The sequence below is a fragment of the Phalacrocorax aristotelis genome, chromosome 1, assembly GCF_949628215.1.
Source record: "Phalacrocorax aristotelis chromosome 1, bGulAri2.1, whole genome shotgun sequence".
NCBI lineage: Eukaryota > Metazoa > Chordata > Aves > Suliformes > Phalacrocoracidae > Phalacrocorax > Phalacrocorax aristotelis.
The window spans coordinates 201717571-201737186 of record NC_134276.1 but is presented as its reverse complement, the minus strand read 5'-3'; the positions used below and the strand labels follow the sequence as shown (position 1 = coordinate 201737186).

Genomic DNA, 19616 nt, shown 5'->3' with positions numbered 1-19616 from the left:
TAAATATTTAAACTGCAAGAGCCCACACAGTTACTTATTAAAGAAACAGATGGTCTAACGATGCGCAGTGAAAGGAAAAGACATACAGATTAATGGACAATGGAAGCCTTGTCTTAAATATTTAACCATTACCTTTTTACATTATAAATACTACTGTTTTCAAAAGCCACGATGCAAAATTGTTGGAGAGGTTTAAGCAAATAGACCAATCTTTGGCAGACTTACTTTGAACTAAACCAGACTGGACACTGTACATAAAATAGTAATAGTACAAACTGCAAATGTTTGTTTAGTCAATCAGCAGCAGTGATGACACTCAGATTCCTGGATCTCACCCTTTTATTAGTTAATCTGCTTTTCCAAAGGTCCCACAAGCATTTCCTCCACCAGGAACACCTTTTTCCAACTTCCATTCTTAGATAAAAAATTGCCACTTGACTTTTTGCTCAGATGGAAAAAGGAAGAGTGGTTTTGGTCGGCCACGGGAGAGTGTTCCAGCTTCAAGGGTATTCCCTGAACTCAAACTGAAAGCTGTGCTCTCCAGCCTGAACTTCGGCGATGAGGACTTCCGCCTGCATTAGCCACCCCATTGAGTCTTTTGAAGGAGCTGAGGAGACGATTCAGCAGCTGACTGTAAGTATGGCCAAGACTTTGAGAACATAAACTGGGAATCCTTGCAAGTGAGACACAACCCACCTCTTTATGCTCGGCATGAGGAGACCTCTTTTCTTGGAGGACAGATATAATGTTGCATATCATAAATACTGCATTTGCTCAGCTCACTGTACACATTAAAAATATATCTACTTTAGAAAGTTGGTCTTTTAGCATAACGCTTTGTATGGCATGGCTTAATATGCAGAGCTTGGCTTGTTTGTCTTTTTAATAAGTGCAAATGTGTAAAAAGAAAAGCCACCCTGAAGTCTGTGCCAGCCTTTCAGTGCTTCCAAGAGTTTGCTTGCTGGACAGTGTTACCCTTCTGTTTTTGTTAATCAGTAGCTAATGATTTATTGACTGTTTGGAGTGGTTAAAGGTTAAAAAGAATCTGTTTCCTAGTTATTTTTAATACAAAAAAAGCACTCCTCTCCATTGTTAATGTGCTGGTTCAGACCCCACCACCCCCAAAAGTGTTGGGTGGAAAATGCCTCACATTCATACTCTTTGGGGCTCTTCACTTTCCAACGCTTCCAGCTACAGTAATAATGGGAAAAAATGGAGCAACTGGCATCGGGTCCCACTGGAGGCTGCTGCTGGGGCTCTGGCCACTGCTGGGGTCTCCCCTTGCTGGCTCCCTGGCACTCATTAGGCAGCCCGCCAGCCGCCCTGGCTCCTTCGTTAACCTGACGGCCTCTGCTCCACTATCTAACACAAGGAAGGGAGAAACCCCCTCTGATTCCCAGGCGATGCTGTGCTGCTTCAGTGGTCAAAAAGCTCATTAAGGGCCCGCAGCAGCAGCAGCGGTCTCCCTGGGCAAGCGGCCAGAGCCCGGCCCCCTGTAAGGAAAATAAATAAGTAAACAGGAAAAAACAAATGGGGAAAGCACCACGCTTGCAATCCCAGGGGGGGAGACTAGGAAATGCCAGAGCAGCTTAGCACTGTGGTAAGGACTTGCAGACCATTCTGATCAATTGGGAAACTCCAAATTAGGCCAGATTAAGAGAAACCATTAATGTTAATCTCTGCTTTTTAAAGCTTCCCCCTGCAGCTTTCCAGAGCACCCTTAAAATAAGGTGGTGTGAAGACCTGAGAATCTTTTACACATCCTGATTAGTCACCAGGGAAAGGCAGGACAAATCATTTCACATAAACCCCTTACTCCTTTGATGTATGTATCCCCTTTATTCCCTGAATATTTTAATGGCATTTCTTTATACAAACTTGGCTCGAGTCTGTAGAGAAACATGAGAGCCTGTGACAGTGAAAAGGAAAACAAAAAAGCTTCCCATCGATGAGTCAAAAATGCAAATCCTGAAAAGCCACCAGACCAGCTCCTTTTCCTAGACAAAATCCCTGAAACACCAATCCCATGATCCAGGCTGAGCCACAAAGTCAAGCGAGTTTTACTAGCCTGATCTGTTATCATCTCCTTCGTGGCCGCATCCAGAGGCTAAACTTTGATATTCAAAGCAGGAGGCTTTCGGCACAGCTATGAGACCTGGCACATGTGAATGGTGCTGCCTGAATTGCTGCTGCTCTTTGAGTGGGGTGAGGGGGGGAGCCCTCCTGTCCCACCAGGCAGCAAAGGCGTGGCAAGGCTGTGAAAAGCCATGGTTACACACACATGGCATTCAGACATGCACCTTCCCTCCACAGACCAGTACCAGTATCTTCACAAATATCATCCAGCTCTGCAAAGGCTGTATTCTTGGATTTGACTAATTTTGGCAAAGGCTGCTGTAGTATTGATGGGAAGAATGAGTCTTGCCTGCAAATGGAAATTTTATCCTCAAATTCGTATTCCCAGATGCTTCTCAGCTCTCTGATGCTGAATCAGTGACACAGCAAAAAGGACCTGTTTTGGCTGCTGAGAGACCATACCCACTCCTCAAGACAACATCCAGCTTTCCACGTGGGAGACACCACTCACCACAGTGCTCCACTGCTGCGGGTCCCCTCATCCACCCTCTGCAGCCCTCTCCTCCCCTCTGATCTGCCCCTGTGGCTGGTGTGCCTTCTCCCTGCCCTCTCCTGCCCTCTGAACTCTTTTTCTGCCTATTTTGCTGCCACCCTCCCTTGCACCAACCCTTCCACCAACAAGGATGCTCTTCCAGCACCCTCGGAGAACTGAGAGAGGAGAGCATGTGAAGGATATTGGAAGAGCATCCTTCTCCTTCACATGCTCTCCTCTCCCAGTTCAGCAAACCCTTCTCCCTTTGCTATTTGTACCTATCTGTCTGCCAAAGTACCACTCTCAAATATTTTCAGCTTTATATAAATCTTGTGGTTTATGACTTAATTGTGCATCCAGGATGCAAACGTTATTGCTGTCATAGTCCAAGAAATACCCAGAAATAGCACAGCGTGACACTTATTCACAACAACTAACTCCTCCTCGGACTCATCCCTGGTGACACCTTGCCAAGCAAATTGCTGCTCAGTGTGGGTTATGGGACACAACTGGGTCTACAAATCCAAGAATCCAGTGATGCTCTATGGGCTACACCCTGTCATGGCTGGATCTTTACGAGGATCTCCTGGTACACGCAGACTCCTGCGTGGCTGGGTAATTGCAAAGTGCTGCTTCACCTCAGTCCACAGACAGATGCAAAATATCTGAAAAGTTACTGCAAATCAGTGAGCTACTGTGAGTAGATTTACTGTGTGATTAAATGGAGATAACAGTGCACTTCAAAGCACTCGAACCAAATTCCTGAGGTGCCATTTCAATGACTCCGCTGGCTTTGCAGAAGCTCTGCGCAGCACAGCCTTCAAGCACAGTCCTCGGACTTTACGGTGAGCCAACGGCCATTCGGACTCTGCCAGCTCTCATGGAGGTCCCTCATATCTCCTCAGCCTTCAGGGGGAGCTGAAAATCACCATTTTGGGAGGTGCCATTTAACCTCTGAGGAGTTTTGCAGCATGGAGGTGTTAGATGGCTTGAGCGAACCTGGGCACAAGGAGCACTGTTGGGTGCCAGGTTCCCCAGGGTGATCTGAGAGCCCCACACCACAGGGAAAGCCACGCAGCTGGGACCCAGCTCAGGTGTGGGGTGGGCACAGACCTAGAAGTGGCAGTGCTGTAAATGAGCACGCAAGTCAGGGCTTTTAAATCCTGGGGGGAGCAAGAGGAGTAAGCGTTGAGCAGACTTGCCGAGGATGAGGCTTCCAGAAGAGCAGGGGCTTGGGTTGGTTTTGACACAACATGGTTCCTACTGTCACCTGCAGAGCAAAAACCCCGGGGACAGTTTCTGAAAAGTTACTGCTTGCATTTGTGTATAAAATCACTGCCACAATGAGCGTTTTCAGGTGGCGTTTGCAAACTCTGTGAGAGCAACACTTCCAAAAGCAAGCGCAGGAGAGAAGGAGTCAGGCACTGGGTATGTGCTTGCCCTTCTCCTCCCCAGCTGCCTGAGAGATTTCTCAAAGCTGTCATGGAGAGCTGAGCAACTCAGGGCTGGGGACACACTTTGCATCTCAATGACCTCCAAGTGACTTTCACTGCTTTACACTTTCATTTCCCAAGACACAGATTTACGGTTATTTGTTATTTCATGTCAAGACAATGGAATGTTGCTCCACCGCCAAATCCTGATTTCCTTTCCCAGATATCAATCTCTTTGCACTTACTCTCTACCAGAAAAAAAACCCCAAAAATCAACAAAACCAATTACTATTAATTGAAATCCACATGAATAAATGCAGGGAGGGGCTTCTGAAGTCCAGACTCCAGTGTGTGCCTACTCTGCAAGGGCAGATCAGCTGCCCCTGTTACACTCACTACCACCTGCAAGGGCTCCGCAACCATGTCTGAGCAGGACCAAGAAAAATGAAGTATTAGCCAATCAGCCCTTTAACACTTTTTAGAAGTTGTTAGGAACATAAATGGTTGACAGACCAAAGACATGGTGAGGGAGCAGTAGATGCCGTGGAAGAGCATAAGAACAGGACAAATGGGCAGCAACTCTTCTCCTGTCCTCCTGGCTCTCAGCTTCTCACCTGCAATACTGCAGGCTGGAGCTTGAGACATGTTTTCACAGGATACTGCCACATTTTATGGACAGAAGGGACTCATGTTATCATCTAATCAGCCTTTTGCCTTATACAGCCACAGAACATCACCCACTGAGTCCGGCCTCAGTAACATGGCTTACACTTGAGCTAAAATCTTCCTTTAGAAAGGGAAATACTAACTTGATTTAAAGATTTCAAAGGACAGCAAGACTATCAGAACTGTGGGCAGACTATCATGCAGATTATATACCCTCACTATTAACAATGTTGTGTCTTATTTCTAATCAGAATCTGTCAAGCTTCAGTTTCTATATATCAAATCTATGGTCTTATCTAGACTAGGACTTTCATTGATGATCCTCTGGATTTGGGTGGAAGAGGATGAACCGGGCCTCAGCAAGGATGGGAGTCTCTGAATCTTCAGCCTGAATGCCAGGAAATTACTCATAAACTGAACTATTTCTGCAGAGATTACCTTCTCTTGTGGCATTTTAAAAACTGAGTTCTGAGCATGTAGGAAATGACATGTTTTGCATCCAGACATGAAGAACATATTTTATATCTTTGACTAGAACAACATTTTGAACTTTAAATGTAAAGCCCTGGCATGTATTCAGCCATGGAAAATCTGATTTCTTTCCCTTCCTTTAGATGCTTGTAATTTTAATTGCTATAGGTTTTTTAAATGACCATGCCCACTAACACCAAAATACACAGTGAAGACAAATAATTCAGATGCATGGCTGCAAATTCCTCATACACTCGTACTGTACATATGCCCCCACCGCTACCTACCATCATGCTTTGTAAGTATTCAAGCCTGCCCACCAAAAAGCACAATAATCTGCTGATGCAGTTACTTTTGTTCTTCTAAGAAAATTGTTAAAAACGATCATATCCTGTATCTGGCTACCAATACTGGTAATCCAGTAAAAGCTCCTTGACCTCTTGAATTGGAAGGTAAATCAAACATGCGTGTCCCTCAGGATGCTGGCAAACATTCTGCTTGTGAGTAGCAAAGAAAGTGACTTCTTCATCTGAATTGCTTTTCTTCCTTGTACAACTGAAGAAACCCCAGCAGTTTTCCCTGTGAAGAAGAGGCTTTGCACTTACGCAGGTAACCACAGATAAGTCCTTCTCAAAACTAGAGCTAAAGACTTGACTGTGATCACGCTCCCTGTGTTTTTGGTGTCCTGCAATCTTTCTCGTGCTGAAGCAGAACTTTTGATCCCATAAAAATACCGTAGAAGGAAGGCCTCCAGCACAAATTGATGATCTGGTGAAGGATACCATCAGCGCTCTGCTGGAAATTAGCCCTGTCTACTGCCTCCTCCTCACTGTGCCGCCACTGACATCTATAGCCCTGCCAGTACCTTCTGTTATTAAATATTAAATATTCCCAATGAGATGGGTGATAAGGAAATGATAAAATTAGAAATATGGCTAAATCTTATGTAAGACAACATGATTTGTTTCAAGAGGAAGCACTACATTTTAACATGATTTCTGCCTTGCACACTTGAGGGAGCCTTTAAAAGCTATATTGACATTTCTTAGAGATATTATGAATTTAGGTTTGGAAATGCAGATACACAAAATTGTATTTCTTCCTGGAAAAATATGCCCAGAGAAGTAGGCTGTTCTTAACTGAATGACATTTTCAGTATTTGCAGCACCTCCCGCCCCCCTAGTATTTGCTTAACATTGCAATTAATGTTCTGCATTTTTCTTTACCGGAAAACGCTGAGCAATGCTAGAGTGGGTCTGTGTTGATCACGGATGCTGTAAACACGGCAAGTCACTCCTAGACAGCAAAATCCAAACTCTGACAGGCCCACATTTGATAAACAGTGGCTTTATCATAATCTTCAACAACTGCATTGTTTATTTAGAAAGTCTTCCTCAATCCCTTAACAAATTAGTCTGGAAGCCACTGGGAGGATTAACTTCAGAAATTCTCCCTCAGATTGCAATTAGATCTGCTCAGATATCATGAGCGATAGACATTTGCATAAGTCATACCCAGCCTTTATTACTAATTGCATTTGCAGTGATTTGACTACCACTGGGGTCTGTCTTTTCCAACTGAGTTACAAAATGCAGCACTCTGCAGGGGCAACCATGCCCTGGTGCAAGAGGTGCACCCGGCAGAGGGTGTAACACCTAATACCTAAGAATGTAATTGCCAACCACTTTTCCTGACCATTCAGATTAAGAAGTAAGTGACACTGGATGGTGTCCTGGATACTTTCAAGGCAAAGTCTTTCACCTTGGGTCCAGTGACTAAAAGTTATGCCTAGCTGGTGGCAGCTAGCTGGCTTTTCTCCAAGGAGCTGGCAATCCCTATTCAGCTGCAGGCATGTGCCTGCCTCATAAATCACCCGCGGTGCTGGCAGCCTTGTTGGCAGGCTCGGCAGGGAGACTGAGAGCTGAGCAAACAAGGCTTTCGTGCTGAAACGGGAGCCTCCCGCCCGAGGGACAGTGTGGCGGTGGGGTGGCATGGGGAAGCTGAGCAGCAGCGCAATGTTCCTGTTCACTTGTTGATCCTTGGGGGACAGGGCACCATGGACTCTGCACTTCTAACAAGAGTTAGTCCCCTTTATAGAAGAGAAAGCAGTAACCCATGTCCTCAGAGTCTTTTGACACAGCTGTCACAATGATTTTTACTAAAATATTGGTATCTGCCTTTTTTCCCCCCAAAGGCAAAGGGGCAAGATCAATTATTGTCCCTGAATAAAGAATAATTATATTTCCATGACAGGTGAATTTGCCATCATCAGAGAGGGTCTGTGTTTTCAGAAGGAACGAGATAACCTATCTGTCAGCTCCACAGGCACCCGGTGTGGGGGCACGTGTGCTGTAGCCAGCAGGGCTTGTGCTCATCTCCATAGCAGACTGTCAGAGGTTGCTGTATTTCAGCCCACCCTTTTCAAAACAAAGTGCTACATTAACCTCTCCAACACAGACGAGCACCACTCCCACTGCCTGCGACTGCCCACAATGCTTGTGCTTATACAAGGAGTTTGGATTAAAGGGCAGGTCCTGCCTGTCCACAGCAGGGGAATGCAAATGGCCACTGAGCTTCCAGGTCCCCATGAGTGCATCAGCATGCAGCCCTGTAGGTCTTGACTTTTTGGGTACAGCTGTGTCACCTCACCACAGCCTGGTGGCTGGATGAAATGTGGTCCCAGGCAGCTTTTGGGTGGGAAAACAGGTAGACTTGAGTTGTCAAAAGGGAAGCTTTGTATCCTTAAGTCCTTCAGAAGTGTTCTGCCTCTGGCCATTGCTAGGCAGTTGTATGACACGGGCTCCCAGAATCAAAACAGAGGCTCTAGTAAAACAAAGGCAGTGATGAATGTTAGAGATTTGCTATAAAGATATTCCTAAAGATAATTCTGCTAATGAGTTGCAGGCATAACACATGTAGGAGAATGAGAAAATGCAGGCGTTGTACAAGACTGAACCTGAGAGCTTATGTACACCACACGGTCAGCTGAAGCAAGTGCTCTGTATGAGCAAGGCACGCTCCAGTGAGACGCATCACGTGTCTAAGGTAAATTTGTGCCATCCTTGCTGCAGTGTGCAACTGTCCCCTCCACATCTGCTGGTGGGCCCTGGTGGCTACTGCGCGCTGCCTGCTCCCACCACCTCTGCAGCTGCCCTGCGAGACTGCTGCCTCCCCGCTTACATCTCCCTTGGGAGCTCACTGGGTTCGTCGGGCTTTCTGTCAAGTCTGTACATTTACTCACCCTTTTCCTTCTGCTAGACCAGAAGCTGCCATTGGACTGGAGATCTGGAGGGCACCTCTGCAGAAAAGCCTTGCAAGCAAAGAAACTGGCTCAATTCTTCTGCTTCATTTAGAAGACAGGGACTCTCCCCCCCATCAAAAAAAACCCAACAAACCCAAAACCCAAGAACCTTCCCTTTACATCTCCAACTTTGCTGGGTAAATGTTGCAATTTTTATCTCAAGCCTTTGGTCCTGTCCATTATGGAAAGCCTTTATCCTGAAGCTGCTGAACACCAAGCCTGTTGTAAAGTGCTTCTTATTTCTTGCTTAGTGTCATGGTTTAACCCCTGTGGGCAGCTAAATCCCACACAGTTGCTCACTCACTGCCCCACAGTGGGATGGCGGAGAGAATCAGAAGGGTAGAAGTAAGAAAACTCCTGGATTGAGATAAAGACAGTTTAACAGGTAAAGCAAAAACTGCGCATGCAAGCAAAGCAAAACAAGGAATTCATTCACTCCTTCCCATGGGCAGGCAGGTGTTCAGCCACCTCCAGGAAAGCAGGGCTCCATCACACACAACGGTGACTTGGGAAGACAAACACCATAACTCTGAATGTCTCTCCCTTCCTCTTTCTTCCCCAGAGCTTTTATTGCTGAGCATGACATCATACGGTGTGGAATATTACTTTGGTCATTTGGGGTCAGCTGTCCCAGCTACGCCCTCTCCCAACTTCTTATGCACTCCTAGCCTACTCACTAGCAGGGCAGTGTGAGGAGCAGAAAAGGCCTTGACACTGTGTAAGCACTGCTCAGCATTAGCTACAACATCCCTCTGTTATCACTGCTGTTTTCATCACAGATCCAAAACACAGCCCCATACCAGCTACTATGAAAAAAATTAACTCTACCTCAGCCAAAACCAGCACACTTGGACGTGACAAAAAATGCACATGGAGGTGGACAGTGTGCGTGGAGTGAAGGTGGGTGGTTTGGAACAGACCTGCCAATGCTTTTTGTTTTATTTTAACAGTAAGAGCATTGACAAATACTGTCTTCCAAGAGGTATACTCTCAACTTATGCCACTTCAGACATTTATATTTCCAGAGCTCCCATACTACATTCCTGACCAACATATTGCCTGACTACATAAACATCAGCAAATGAAGCCCTGACCTTGCCTGGGGCTGCTTTTTTCTTCCTGTCTTTTCCTCCCTGACTCTGTCCTTCCTTCCACTTCATTCTCCAAGTCCCAGGCAAGTGCAGACGGGATTTGTTCCTCTGTTGCAACCTGCTTCATCCCAAGGCTACCTGAGCTGGCAGCAGTCCCAACTCCACATCACCTCCAAGACCCTCCGCTGCCCCCAGCCCTGTCCAGAGCCCAGCAGCCAGGGAGGGCGCACAAACTCTGTGCAGCAGTGCTGAATAGCTGTCACTGAGACTGCACTGCGAACAAACGGGGCTCACTGAGGCCTTCCCAGAAATAGGGCTGGTTGGTTTCGCCCAGAGGTACACCACTTCCCGGCATGGATGGTCAGTCTGTGACACACGGTATGGAGGATTTGTGGATGCAGACTCAAAAAGGTAAGTTCTGCTGGTGCCATAGCACAGTTGTACAGTCACAGTTAAATAACCCTTTGGGATCAGCTTTGGCCAAGGAACCCACGGGCAAAGGAGAAAGCTGCCCTCCCGCCCACTCGCCTGCTGGCTGAGCAAGCACAAGGGGAGAGCTGCAGCATGCACCCAAGGTACGGAAAATCAATTACAGTGTGGGTCCTGGCACTGAAACAGAGGGTGTTTTGGCACCTGGAAACAGCTTTCAGCCAGTGAGTGAGGGATAGATCCTCCCTGGGAAGGAAAGGTACTGGCAAATTCTAGTGTGCAAGTGGGCTGAGCGCTAAATCTCTACAGCATTAGCTCAGACTTCAGCAATACTCAAGCTCCAGCTTGCCCCAGATGAAGGCCAGCTAACTCAAGAGAAACCATTGTTTACCACAGGCAGGCGATTTTCGAAAGCATATGTGAGTCTGATTTAGAGCAATGTACCTCCTGTGCTTTGAATTCACAATGCACTGAAGATCAGCTCTAAGCAGACCTCATTTCTTTTAAGTTTTATCTCTAACTGAAGAATTTGCCTGTTTTCTCTGGCAGCTGTCTTCAGGCTAAACGCAGGTCTGGGCTCTGCTGGGTGGAAGCACACAGGTATGGAAAGCAGCAGGTAACTGCTAACTGCAACCTCTGTGAAAGGGTGGGCTACTCCTAAGACAGTCAAGCATCTGAAACGACAGCCGTGGCACTCTTCAGCATAAAGAAATGCAAGGAAGGAGTAAAAGAACAGCGGCTTACTATCACTTATAAAATATGAGAAGAAACTTTAGCCCAGGTATGGAAAAAGGATAATGTTTGTCCTGACTATCTCATCCTAGGAGCCTACAGGCTCAAGTGACCAGTACAGCTGAGATACTCTTTGAGGCACCCATCGTTTTACACCTCCTGACCATGGAAGAGGATCCCATGCACACGCATTGCCCAGTCTTACAGTTGTTACTTCTGTGAGTCATTCCGTGAGTCATTCAGGGATTTGCTCATCCCACCCCCCAGAATTACTGTACTGCACATCAGTGATAGCATGTTTCTCTCTGCTCTTCTGGTTTCTTTCATTTGGGTAAAAATATCCTGTGCTCCCTTAAACAGATGCAAAAGGAGATTCTGCCTACAGAACAGTAACATCCTTAAGTGACTTTGATGTCATATATGTATAAGTAACATAGAAGATACACAGTATATAAATACACATGTACATGCCCTTTATAATTAAAGGAACATGTCCATACAAAAAACATTTTTATCTTGTGCCAAATGATGAATTCTACCCTGAGGTAATGAATCAGGTAAAACACTAACATAAATTTGATGGTATATCTCAAATTCTGAACAAAATTGCATTTCTATCAGAAGTTTGGGAGAGTGGCTTGAAGTTTTCACTTAATTAAAAACACCACCCACCAGCAGGCTCATTAAAATCTCCTGTTGCAAGCACTACTACAATCATACATGATCCTGTACGTGACATGAATGTCAGATAATTCATGGAATATGATCGATGCTGAGCATTGTTACCATCAAACATCCTGGTGGTTTTACTCCTATTCCAAATTAATATCAGCATCATTAAACCTACTGACTGTCACTCATGCTGGCAGGCTCAGGAGAGCCAAAGGGTAAGGACAAAATTCCATCAGAGGCTGACTGTGCTCCCATCATGTGGAAAGGATGTGCATTACCAAGGCAAAGAGGGCAGCTCCCATTGCGGCTGCCCCTTATGCCAGCTACCCTGTGAACAAGCAGCACGTTGTTTCTGCTATTTTTTCATCAGTTTTATTTGCCAGGCTGAAATCTTCCCCCTTATCCCACCTTTCCTTCCAAAATCCCATTAAAAAATCCCATTTCTTCTGAATTTCTTATCAATATATATACCTCTTGAGAAAGCAGGTCACACAGAGGTCACCTTTAACTTAATACCTCCCATTGATTTTAGTGCCTACAAGATCAGGATCCCAGAAGGTAATATGTTTGAGCTAACAGAGTCAGGGAGTAGCTTTCCTCCCTGCCCTCCCCACACTGTCAGCAAACGTCTATAATGGCAAGTAACACTGCTAACAGGTAAACTGATACCTTGCTACTGGGTAGCTGACAAGACTTTTAATATATAACTGAAACTAGAGAACGGTTGTTATTAACACTCCTAGTTCACTTCTGCTCTCTTATAGCTACTAATTCCTTCCCCTTGGTGTTTTCTCTTCCAGAAATCCAATACACAGCCAACACTTCCTTAGTACAACATCCATCTGCTTCCCTTAGGCACTTCCACTGAAACCAAGCGTGTCAACTGTTACCAGGGGAGGAAGCATCCATTTCCATCACTACACAGTAAATGAAACGACATTGCTTCCCTTTCTCCTGATAAAACCTGTTTCGTTACTGCAGCAATTTACAGTGATGTACATACCAGGATTTGTAAGACAGCATCGAATACTTGAGCTGATAGAGAACTGGTTTGATGCTTCTCTGCAAATGCAGTGGCACAAAGTCAGCTCTGGACTCACCTCTTGCCAATGAGCCTCCAGTGTTTGTCCCCAAGTGGCAGGGGACCCTCATGATAAGGAGTTAGTTATAAAACAACATTTTTCAACAACGCTGAAGATAAATATTGCCAAGCACATCGCTTCTGAGCTGAGTACAGAAAATAATTTACAAGAGTCATTTCTACACTTCTTATTTCCAAACTGACTTCGTGCAGGGTGGCAGCATCATCAGGATGCCACAGAACTGTGTGCCACTTTGAGGAAACAGCTGCTGCAGAAGTTTCCCACCAGAGTGCCCCCTCCCCGCACCCAAGTCACCCATTTTCGGTGTCCACGTTCCAGTGACAGCCAAATATCATCCACAGAGCTGCAGGTGCCAAAAACCACTCAACCTTTGCTCGTATCTGACCATGATCAACTTGGATTGCAGCAACAGCTTTCAGAGCTGTGAAAACTCATCTACAAAAACTTAGTTTGGACTGAAGCGATTTAGATTATGTATCAAAGCCTGTTAGTCATTCTCCTCAAAAACGGAAGATGAAAAACTAACCTCAGCTGTGATGAAATCTAATACTCCTATGTGAATTACAGCATTATCTGAAAGCTCCAAAGAAGACCTGCCCCTTTTTTTTCTTGCTAGATACTGTACGAATGGGGAAAGAAGGAAATAACCTGAAGAGTTTCTACCTTAGTTTTTAAAAAGATACTTTAAAGAAGCTTAACAAAAAAAGGAACTGGGAAAGAAGGATGAAGCTAAGAGAGTACCTGACCCCAAACGCTTGCTCTGAGCACAACAGGAAAACTTTGGATTGGTATTTATTTGAACCTGCACCACAGGTTCAATGTCTCACATTTCCAAGGCAGGAGGAAAGGGTCCAGCTCGAAGAAGCCTGTCACCGCCCGAGGACACAGTGGTGGGTAGGAAGAGGACAGGCACAGCTGTAATAACCCCAGTAGCAGGACAAGCAGCCTGGCAGCACTCAGCTGTAGAGGGGTGAATAATAAGAAAAGTTTTAAAAGTCTGTATGGGTTTTGCTGTGCAAAAAAAGCACAGAAGTGACACAGGAAGGCACTGATGAATGGACAGGCAAAAGAGATTGTATCTATAAAATAAAGAAAACCTGCTGATGGAGCAAAAGGCAGATGGAGGGAGATGAAACTCAACATAAGTGAGGGGTAAGAAAGAGAAGGTATAAACACCACTGTAAGGGTTTTTTAATGCGGGCAGACAATGAATACGGGTATCTGTAACGATGGGTTACCCACCTTCCATGGACCGCACTGGGAAGAGATGTCTGAAAAGGAGCAAAGACCAGAAGCTCCCTGGGCAAGCAGCTGAGCAGAAGAAGGGGCAAGGAGCCCTGTGGGGGTGCTGGTGGAGGCAGACCCTGTGGCCCCCCTGCCAGGGATAGAGTGATGCTGCAGAATGCCAAAGCAAGCTGGAGGGCAGAGGGAGGGAGGGGCTGGAGGTGGGGATCAAATGTGAGCTGGAGGCAGGAGGAGGGAGCTGGCTCAGGGAAGCTGTGCCTGCTCGGGGAGGCTGCATGGTGTCTGAGCTGAGAAAAGGGGCTGAAGTAGTGATGGGATGAGGACCTGACACTGTGCGGAAGGATTTTGGAAAGAGTGGAAGGATGCAATACCTGCAAAATAATATGAGTGCATAATTTAAGCAAACTCATGAGTTTTGGGTACTCTGTTATTCAAACACGTCTTAGCTGAGTCAAGTTTAGACACAGTATCCCATTTATCTTGGCACAACCCAAATCCCTAAATTATCTGCCTTTTCAGCCTCCTCACAGGAACTTTTCTTCCAGATTTTTTAAAACACGAAGTAGACAAGGAACTGCTTTACAAACAAATACCAGCCGAGGCGAAGGCTTAACCCTGCTGGAAGGTGCGGCAGGCAGCCCTGCCTCCGGCTGCTGCTGTCCTGCAGTGTCTGCTCTTCTTTCAGCTGGTGCAACATATGCAATTCTCAGACATGCTGAAAAGCCCCGAGAGCATGCTAAATACATATATGTTAGCATATCCTACTTGTGGTATTTACTCAATATTGTGAGCTCCCCTCTGCCAGCCTAAATGTAACCATTCTAGAATAAATATGGTGTAAGTCCTGTGCAGAGACAGGAGTTGGACTCAGTGATCCTTGTGGGTCCCTTCCAACTCAGGACACTGATTTTGTGATGCTATGAAATACCGCTAAGGGGAAGGTGATGACCTCAGTCTCTAACACAGACAGCAAAGGGCAAAGTGCTGCTCTCCACACAGTGACCCTGCTTTTCATCACTTTTACGTTATGTGAGTGCAAAGGCAATGATGTCGGTGGTGTTCCCTGGCATGGCCCCTCTGCTCTCCCTCTCTCCCATAAATTTCCTCCTGTGCAGTGGGGACTGGCTCGTTCCCCTTTGAAAAACTGGGGCAGAAGAAGAAAATGATGACAGGGTGCATGTGTTAACGATAGGAAAACACCAGCTGCTAACATGGCTCACCTACCAGTTTGCTTGAACAGCAGCAAGCCCTGAGAATGAGTCAAGGGTTTATTTTTAACATCAGTGTCAGATCTCTTTGCCATTTAAAGAGCATCCTGGGGGGCTGCCCGGGCCCCTCATCTGCTCTGCAGCACTTCAGCAAGCCACTCCAGTGGCTGTCCCCATGGCTGTGCCCTCCCCTCCTTGTCCACTGAGGAGCTTGAAAGCTGGAGTGTCCCTCTGCTGCCTCAGCAAGTGCCAATTACTCTGCTAAAGGGAATCACTAAGAAATATGCAGACTATGGAAACATGGCATGTTGCAGTTCGTAAGCAAGAGCCGCACAGTGTCCACAGATGCATGCATGGCGACACACCAAGTTTCACTTCTATTTCTCTGTGCTCTGGAGAGTAGAGAGTATATTAAGGTACAAAACTCAAAAACTAAGTTTTTAAAATTTAAACAATGTTTTTATTTCCTTAATAAAATATCTTTAGGCTAGGAGATTCTATCTAGGAGCCCAAAGAAAATTTTAATCCTCCCATTCAAACTGCTACACAAACTGTGATGAAAGGATGCAGCACTGGGAAAAAAAGAACTTGCCGATCGCATTAATTCTTCGTCTTCCATTCAGCTTCCTACACCAGTATCCTGTTTCCTTTTTAACAGCCAACAATGCTCCTCTATTTCCTTAAGCGATTCCCCATAATGCTATCATGTCAGGCTTAAAAGCAACGCTTCTCAGTAACTGAATGAATTCTCTAATTTTTGTTATAGATTACAGAAGAGCTCTGACATATATCTGTAAACAGTGATACCGTACACCCTAAAAGTCTGCTTTTTGTCTCATCACAAAATAGCTGGTTTGCACAAAGTCCCCACCTTTGGTTCAGTCAAACCGAACCTGTTCCTGTCAGCCACCAAAGGCGCAGCTATGGGACAGGGACGCCGGAGCCCACCTCTGAGAGTCATGGACTGTGTGCAACGACACTTTTTGCATTTCTTGTGCGTATTTTTTTATATAGCAGACAAAAAAGTTATTTAGTATGATAGCCCTTGATTACTGAAACACACCAACCAAACAAAAATAATCAATTTTTCCAAACCAGAGAAGCTTGTGCTAGCTGAACTGGTCATTTTACACAAGAAAAGACAGTTATAGGGAAGAATTTTGCTTTGCCTCAGAAAATTCTACAGTAGTGGTTAGTAGCTACCACACTGAAGGCTGCTGCACTGCACAATTCTTTAAAAAGCTCCAGATCAGTGAATCAGTTGCTTTAGATACACTGACACTTGTGAGAGTTTAAAAAACGGAAAACTAAAATAGTTCCAAGTACCTGAAAGTTTCCCTGGTAGTACCTCTGAAAAGGATGTACTAGGTCTGATCTTGTGAGTTTTGAGTTTGCTGAGACAAAACTCAAAAGCCCTCAGAAGGAATTTTCGTCCCAGGGAAGGTGAGCAAGACCAGTACCATTTGTACAGAGCTGTAGCAATGTGCTCAGTTAAATAAATGATAAAATTCAGGTCACCAACACACATCAGGTCAGAGCTAGATGAGCCACACCTCTGTTACTTTCAAACAATAGGCCACCAATACAATTAGTCTTACCTTATTGTAGTACTGCACCTGGACTGAGTGCCACTGCCCATCACTGACCCCTCCGGGAACGAATGGTGCCACAGTAGTGGTTGTCTCCCCTGCAATGGCAGGCAAAAGGGAAAAAGTCAACGTCACAGCAAGCTCTGCTCTGCACTGAACCAAAACATGGAGAGACCCTCATCAGGCACTGGATGCAGCCATCTTCATCACGGAACATTTTGGGTTTTCATCTGCGAGACAGTAAATACCCCCAGTTTCATGGAATTATTTTGGTGCACAGATACAAAAATAGCTTCTGGCACATTTGGGTGAATTACGTTACTTTTTATTATGCTTCTGCAGAGCATTGGGTAGATACAGCTATTGCTGAAATGGTCAAATGAGGAAAAAATGTACGTGAATTTTTCTGCATTTCTGCCAAAAGCAGCACTTTGAGGTTTTTTTTAACATGATGAATATTGTGCCAGGATATTTTGTCAGGGAAGGGAGGCCTACTCCTCATCAGAGCTGAGAAAGTGAAATCCAAAAGTACTCTAGTATAAAACACACGGATGGTAACCTTTGTCCTAGCAAAATTTTACTAGTGATGAATTAAATTACTGGTGGCCTTTCAGTATTTAAATTTGAAAGCAAGTCCTTGCCATTGGAACTGGAAAGCTGAAGCTTTTAAGTCAGGTCTGAGTTAGCAGAACCAGCTCAGTAACCAGGCATATCTGTTCTGAGCTAGCAGCAAAATAAACATTCATGTTGAAAGTACATAAAAGGCCTAGCATGGAGAAGGGATTGCTAGGTTTCGACTTTTTTTTCCCCCTGCTTTGTTTTTTTTAACAGTTGGAAAATGCTACATAATGAACCGCAAGAAAAATAACTCCCTCCTCTATGGTAACAAAGTTCACAGTATTGTTGAGCTTAAAATGTACTTTCTACTCTCTATTTGCAACAAGTACTTTTCCCTGTGTGAAGTATTATTCTTGTGTCCACTATTCTCCTTTAACCCCCATCCTATATTCTTCTGTTATTTAAACAACACAGATTTCAGCTTAGCATGTTTGGCATCTTGCTGTGATTTTTTTACCCTTTAGTGATAAAAAATATGTGGCAAAATTTGGGCTTTTTATTCAGCTAGCAAGTTTCTGCAAAATGAAGATCAACAGTCTCCAATCCTTTTGCTTTGTTTTCTGTGAAAAAGTTGTTGCGACAGGTAAAACAGTCAGATCAGATGTCCGAAACTTGTACTGTTCATTAAAAGCCACTTAAAACTATAAAACACAAACCATTCTCCTTCCAAAGAAAATACCATTTGCAATATACAGGACCAGACCTGCTCTCAGGTGCAGTAGTGCAAATCTAAATTTAGTTTCATGTATTTTAAAGGAGTTTCTCCACATTTAAATGCATATAAATGTAAGTAGTACTTTTTTTTTCTCTCATTCATCCTCAGGGTGCCTTCCAAGCAATTTGATTCAAGTTTAGACAGGCGGAGCAGAGCTACAGAAGAAAGCAGACCTCTCCAACTGCAGCATGTTATTTCATTACACTAATCCATTCAAAAGCCTGCCTTAAAATCTAATTTGGACAGCTTCAAGGTAATAAAGGGGAAATGAAATTGGATATCTACAGCCCAAAGGGCCAGATATGCACTTAAGCATCACCGGTAAATCAATGGGGTCACATAGGATTTACCATGGGATCTGAGGGCAGTGACCATCACTAGGGGTAAGCATGCAACACCGATGTGTGTTGCACCTCTGCTCCTACTGCTTTACCTCTTGCAATGTCTCACTCTTCACAAAAATAAAATAAGAGTTGACTAGCCCACGTGTCTCTCCTGAATACAGAGAATGAGAAATAACCAGATTATTTCCTGAGTTACGTTCCCAGTACAGAGGTACAAACATTTCACTTGACCTACATGTAACCCCACTTGACCTACACGACAACAGCCCTTCCCAGATATTTGTTTCTGTCCTGATGGAAAACATCCCCTAAACCGGTGACAACCAGAGGCTGTCTGCCCTGCTGAGATTTAGTAAAGCCACCAATGCCTTCCCACTGAACTGACAGACCTGCTCCTGAGCTGAAGCAGGAACGCAAGCAGTCCACCAAGAGGTCCACCAGGAGCCTCAGCAAGCCTGCTGAAGTCCAGGGGGTGTTTCCTGGTGGCTTCAATATGCTTCGACCATGCTGTACCGCTAGTGCTAACAGCCTCACCTGCTACCCGTCATGGAAATTAGCACAGCTGGGCATGAGTTTTTGGATGAAACTTGGGCTTTTTTAACTCAGGAAACACTCCTCTGCTGATGGGTGAACGCTCGGGGTTCCTTCTGATTACACTTTTGTCAGGAAGAGCGTTGCCACTGCCAGGGCTGATTTTAGGGAGGAAAGCTCTCCTCTGGGAGAAGGCCCTGGTGGCAGGGATACATGCCACACTGAGCTTCACTTGCCTTCCCCTCTCTCTGCTCCCACAAGCACCAAAAGACACCAGCTCTGTCTTAGCGCAGAAAGCAAGCAAATACCAAGGCCTCCATTTCTTGTTTCCTAGCCCACCACAGCAATGAGCAGGCAGCTTAGTTCTCCCAAATCCCTCGTGGATTATAGCTTCTTCCAAGGGGATGTGGTTCTACTGTGCAGCAGTGGATTCCAGCAACAGCATTGGTCCTCACAAATCCCTAACAAACAGCAGGTAGTTTTCACTTGTCTGCTAGCTAGCTTTTCCTTTGGCTTGTGTGCATTTTTTAGATAACATTTATGCACCTTGTTTCACTGATGGCGTAGTGTAAAAATGCATTAACACATGATGTTTATCATAGTGTGATAAATGACGTCTTGTTTAAGCAAACATTGGCTTGGAGGACAACTTTCAGGCTAGTGCCAATCTTTTATAGCAGTCATAAACTCTGGCTTTTATAACTGATATGTTGACAAGCTCCTGCCTATGACAGAGAGTGTTACCACCACAAACCGCTACAATCTGAAGTACTCTGCAACACCCGGCATCAGTTGTTCACTGTACAATGTCAGCAGGTTACTCAATTAACGAGGCAGGAAATAGGTGTGTAAAATCACTG

At 45.1% G+C, this 19616-nt stretch overlaps 1 protein-coding gene and 1 long non-coding RNA gene across 14 annotated transcripts in view; one reads left to right on the top strand and one right to left on the bottom strand.

The window, feature by feature from the left end:
- CELSR1 (cadherin EGF LAG seven-pass G-type receptor 1) overlaps positions 1–19616 on the bottom strand; it is a 168381-nt gene that overhangs the window by 55696 nt on the left and 93069 nt on the right. For all 8 annotated transcript variants that reach the window (XM_075081303.1, XM_075081305.1, XM_075081308.1 and 5 more), the window contains exon 5: positions 16558–16646. In XM_075081303.1, the coding sequence (XP_074937404.1) occupies positions 16558–16646 (89 nt within the window). The remainder of the gene's footprint in view (positions 1–16557; positions 16647–19616) is intronic.
- On the top strand, positions 141–18260 carry LOC142051785 (uncharacterized). Of its 6 annotated transcripts, XR_012658636.1 has the most exons (6): positions 141–633; positions 5008–5787; positions 8083–10949; positions 12204–13658; positions 15809–15953; positions 17990–18260. It is a non-coding gene; the product is annotated as an uncharacterized LOC142051785 (long non-coding RNA). The 6 variants fall into 6 exon arrangements; XR_012658635.1 differs by lacking the exons at positions 15809–15953; positions 17990–18260 and having other exon boundaries at positions 146–633; positions 8083–8223; positions 8442–10949; positions 12204–15346; XR_012658632.1 differs by lacking the exons at positions 15809–15953; positions 17990–18260 and having other exon boundaries at positions 146–633; positions 8083–8223; positions 8437–10949; positions 12204–15346.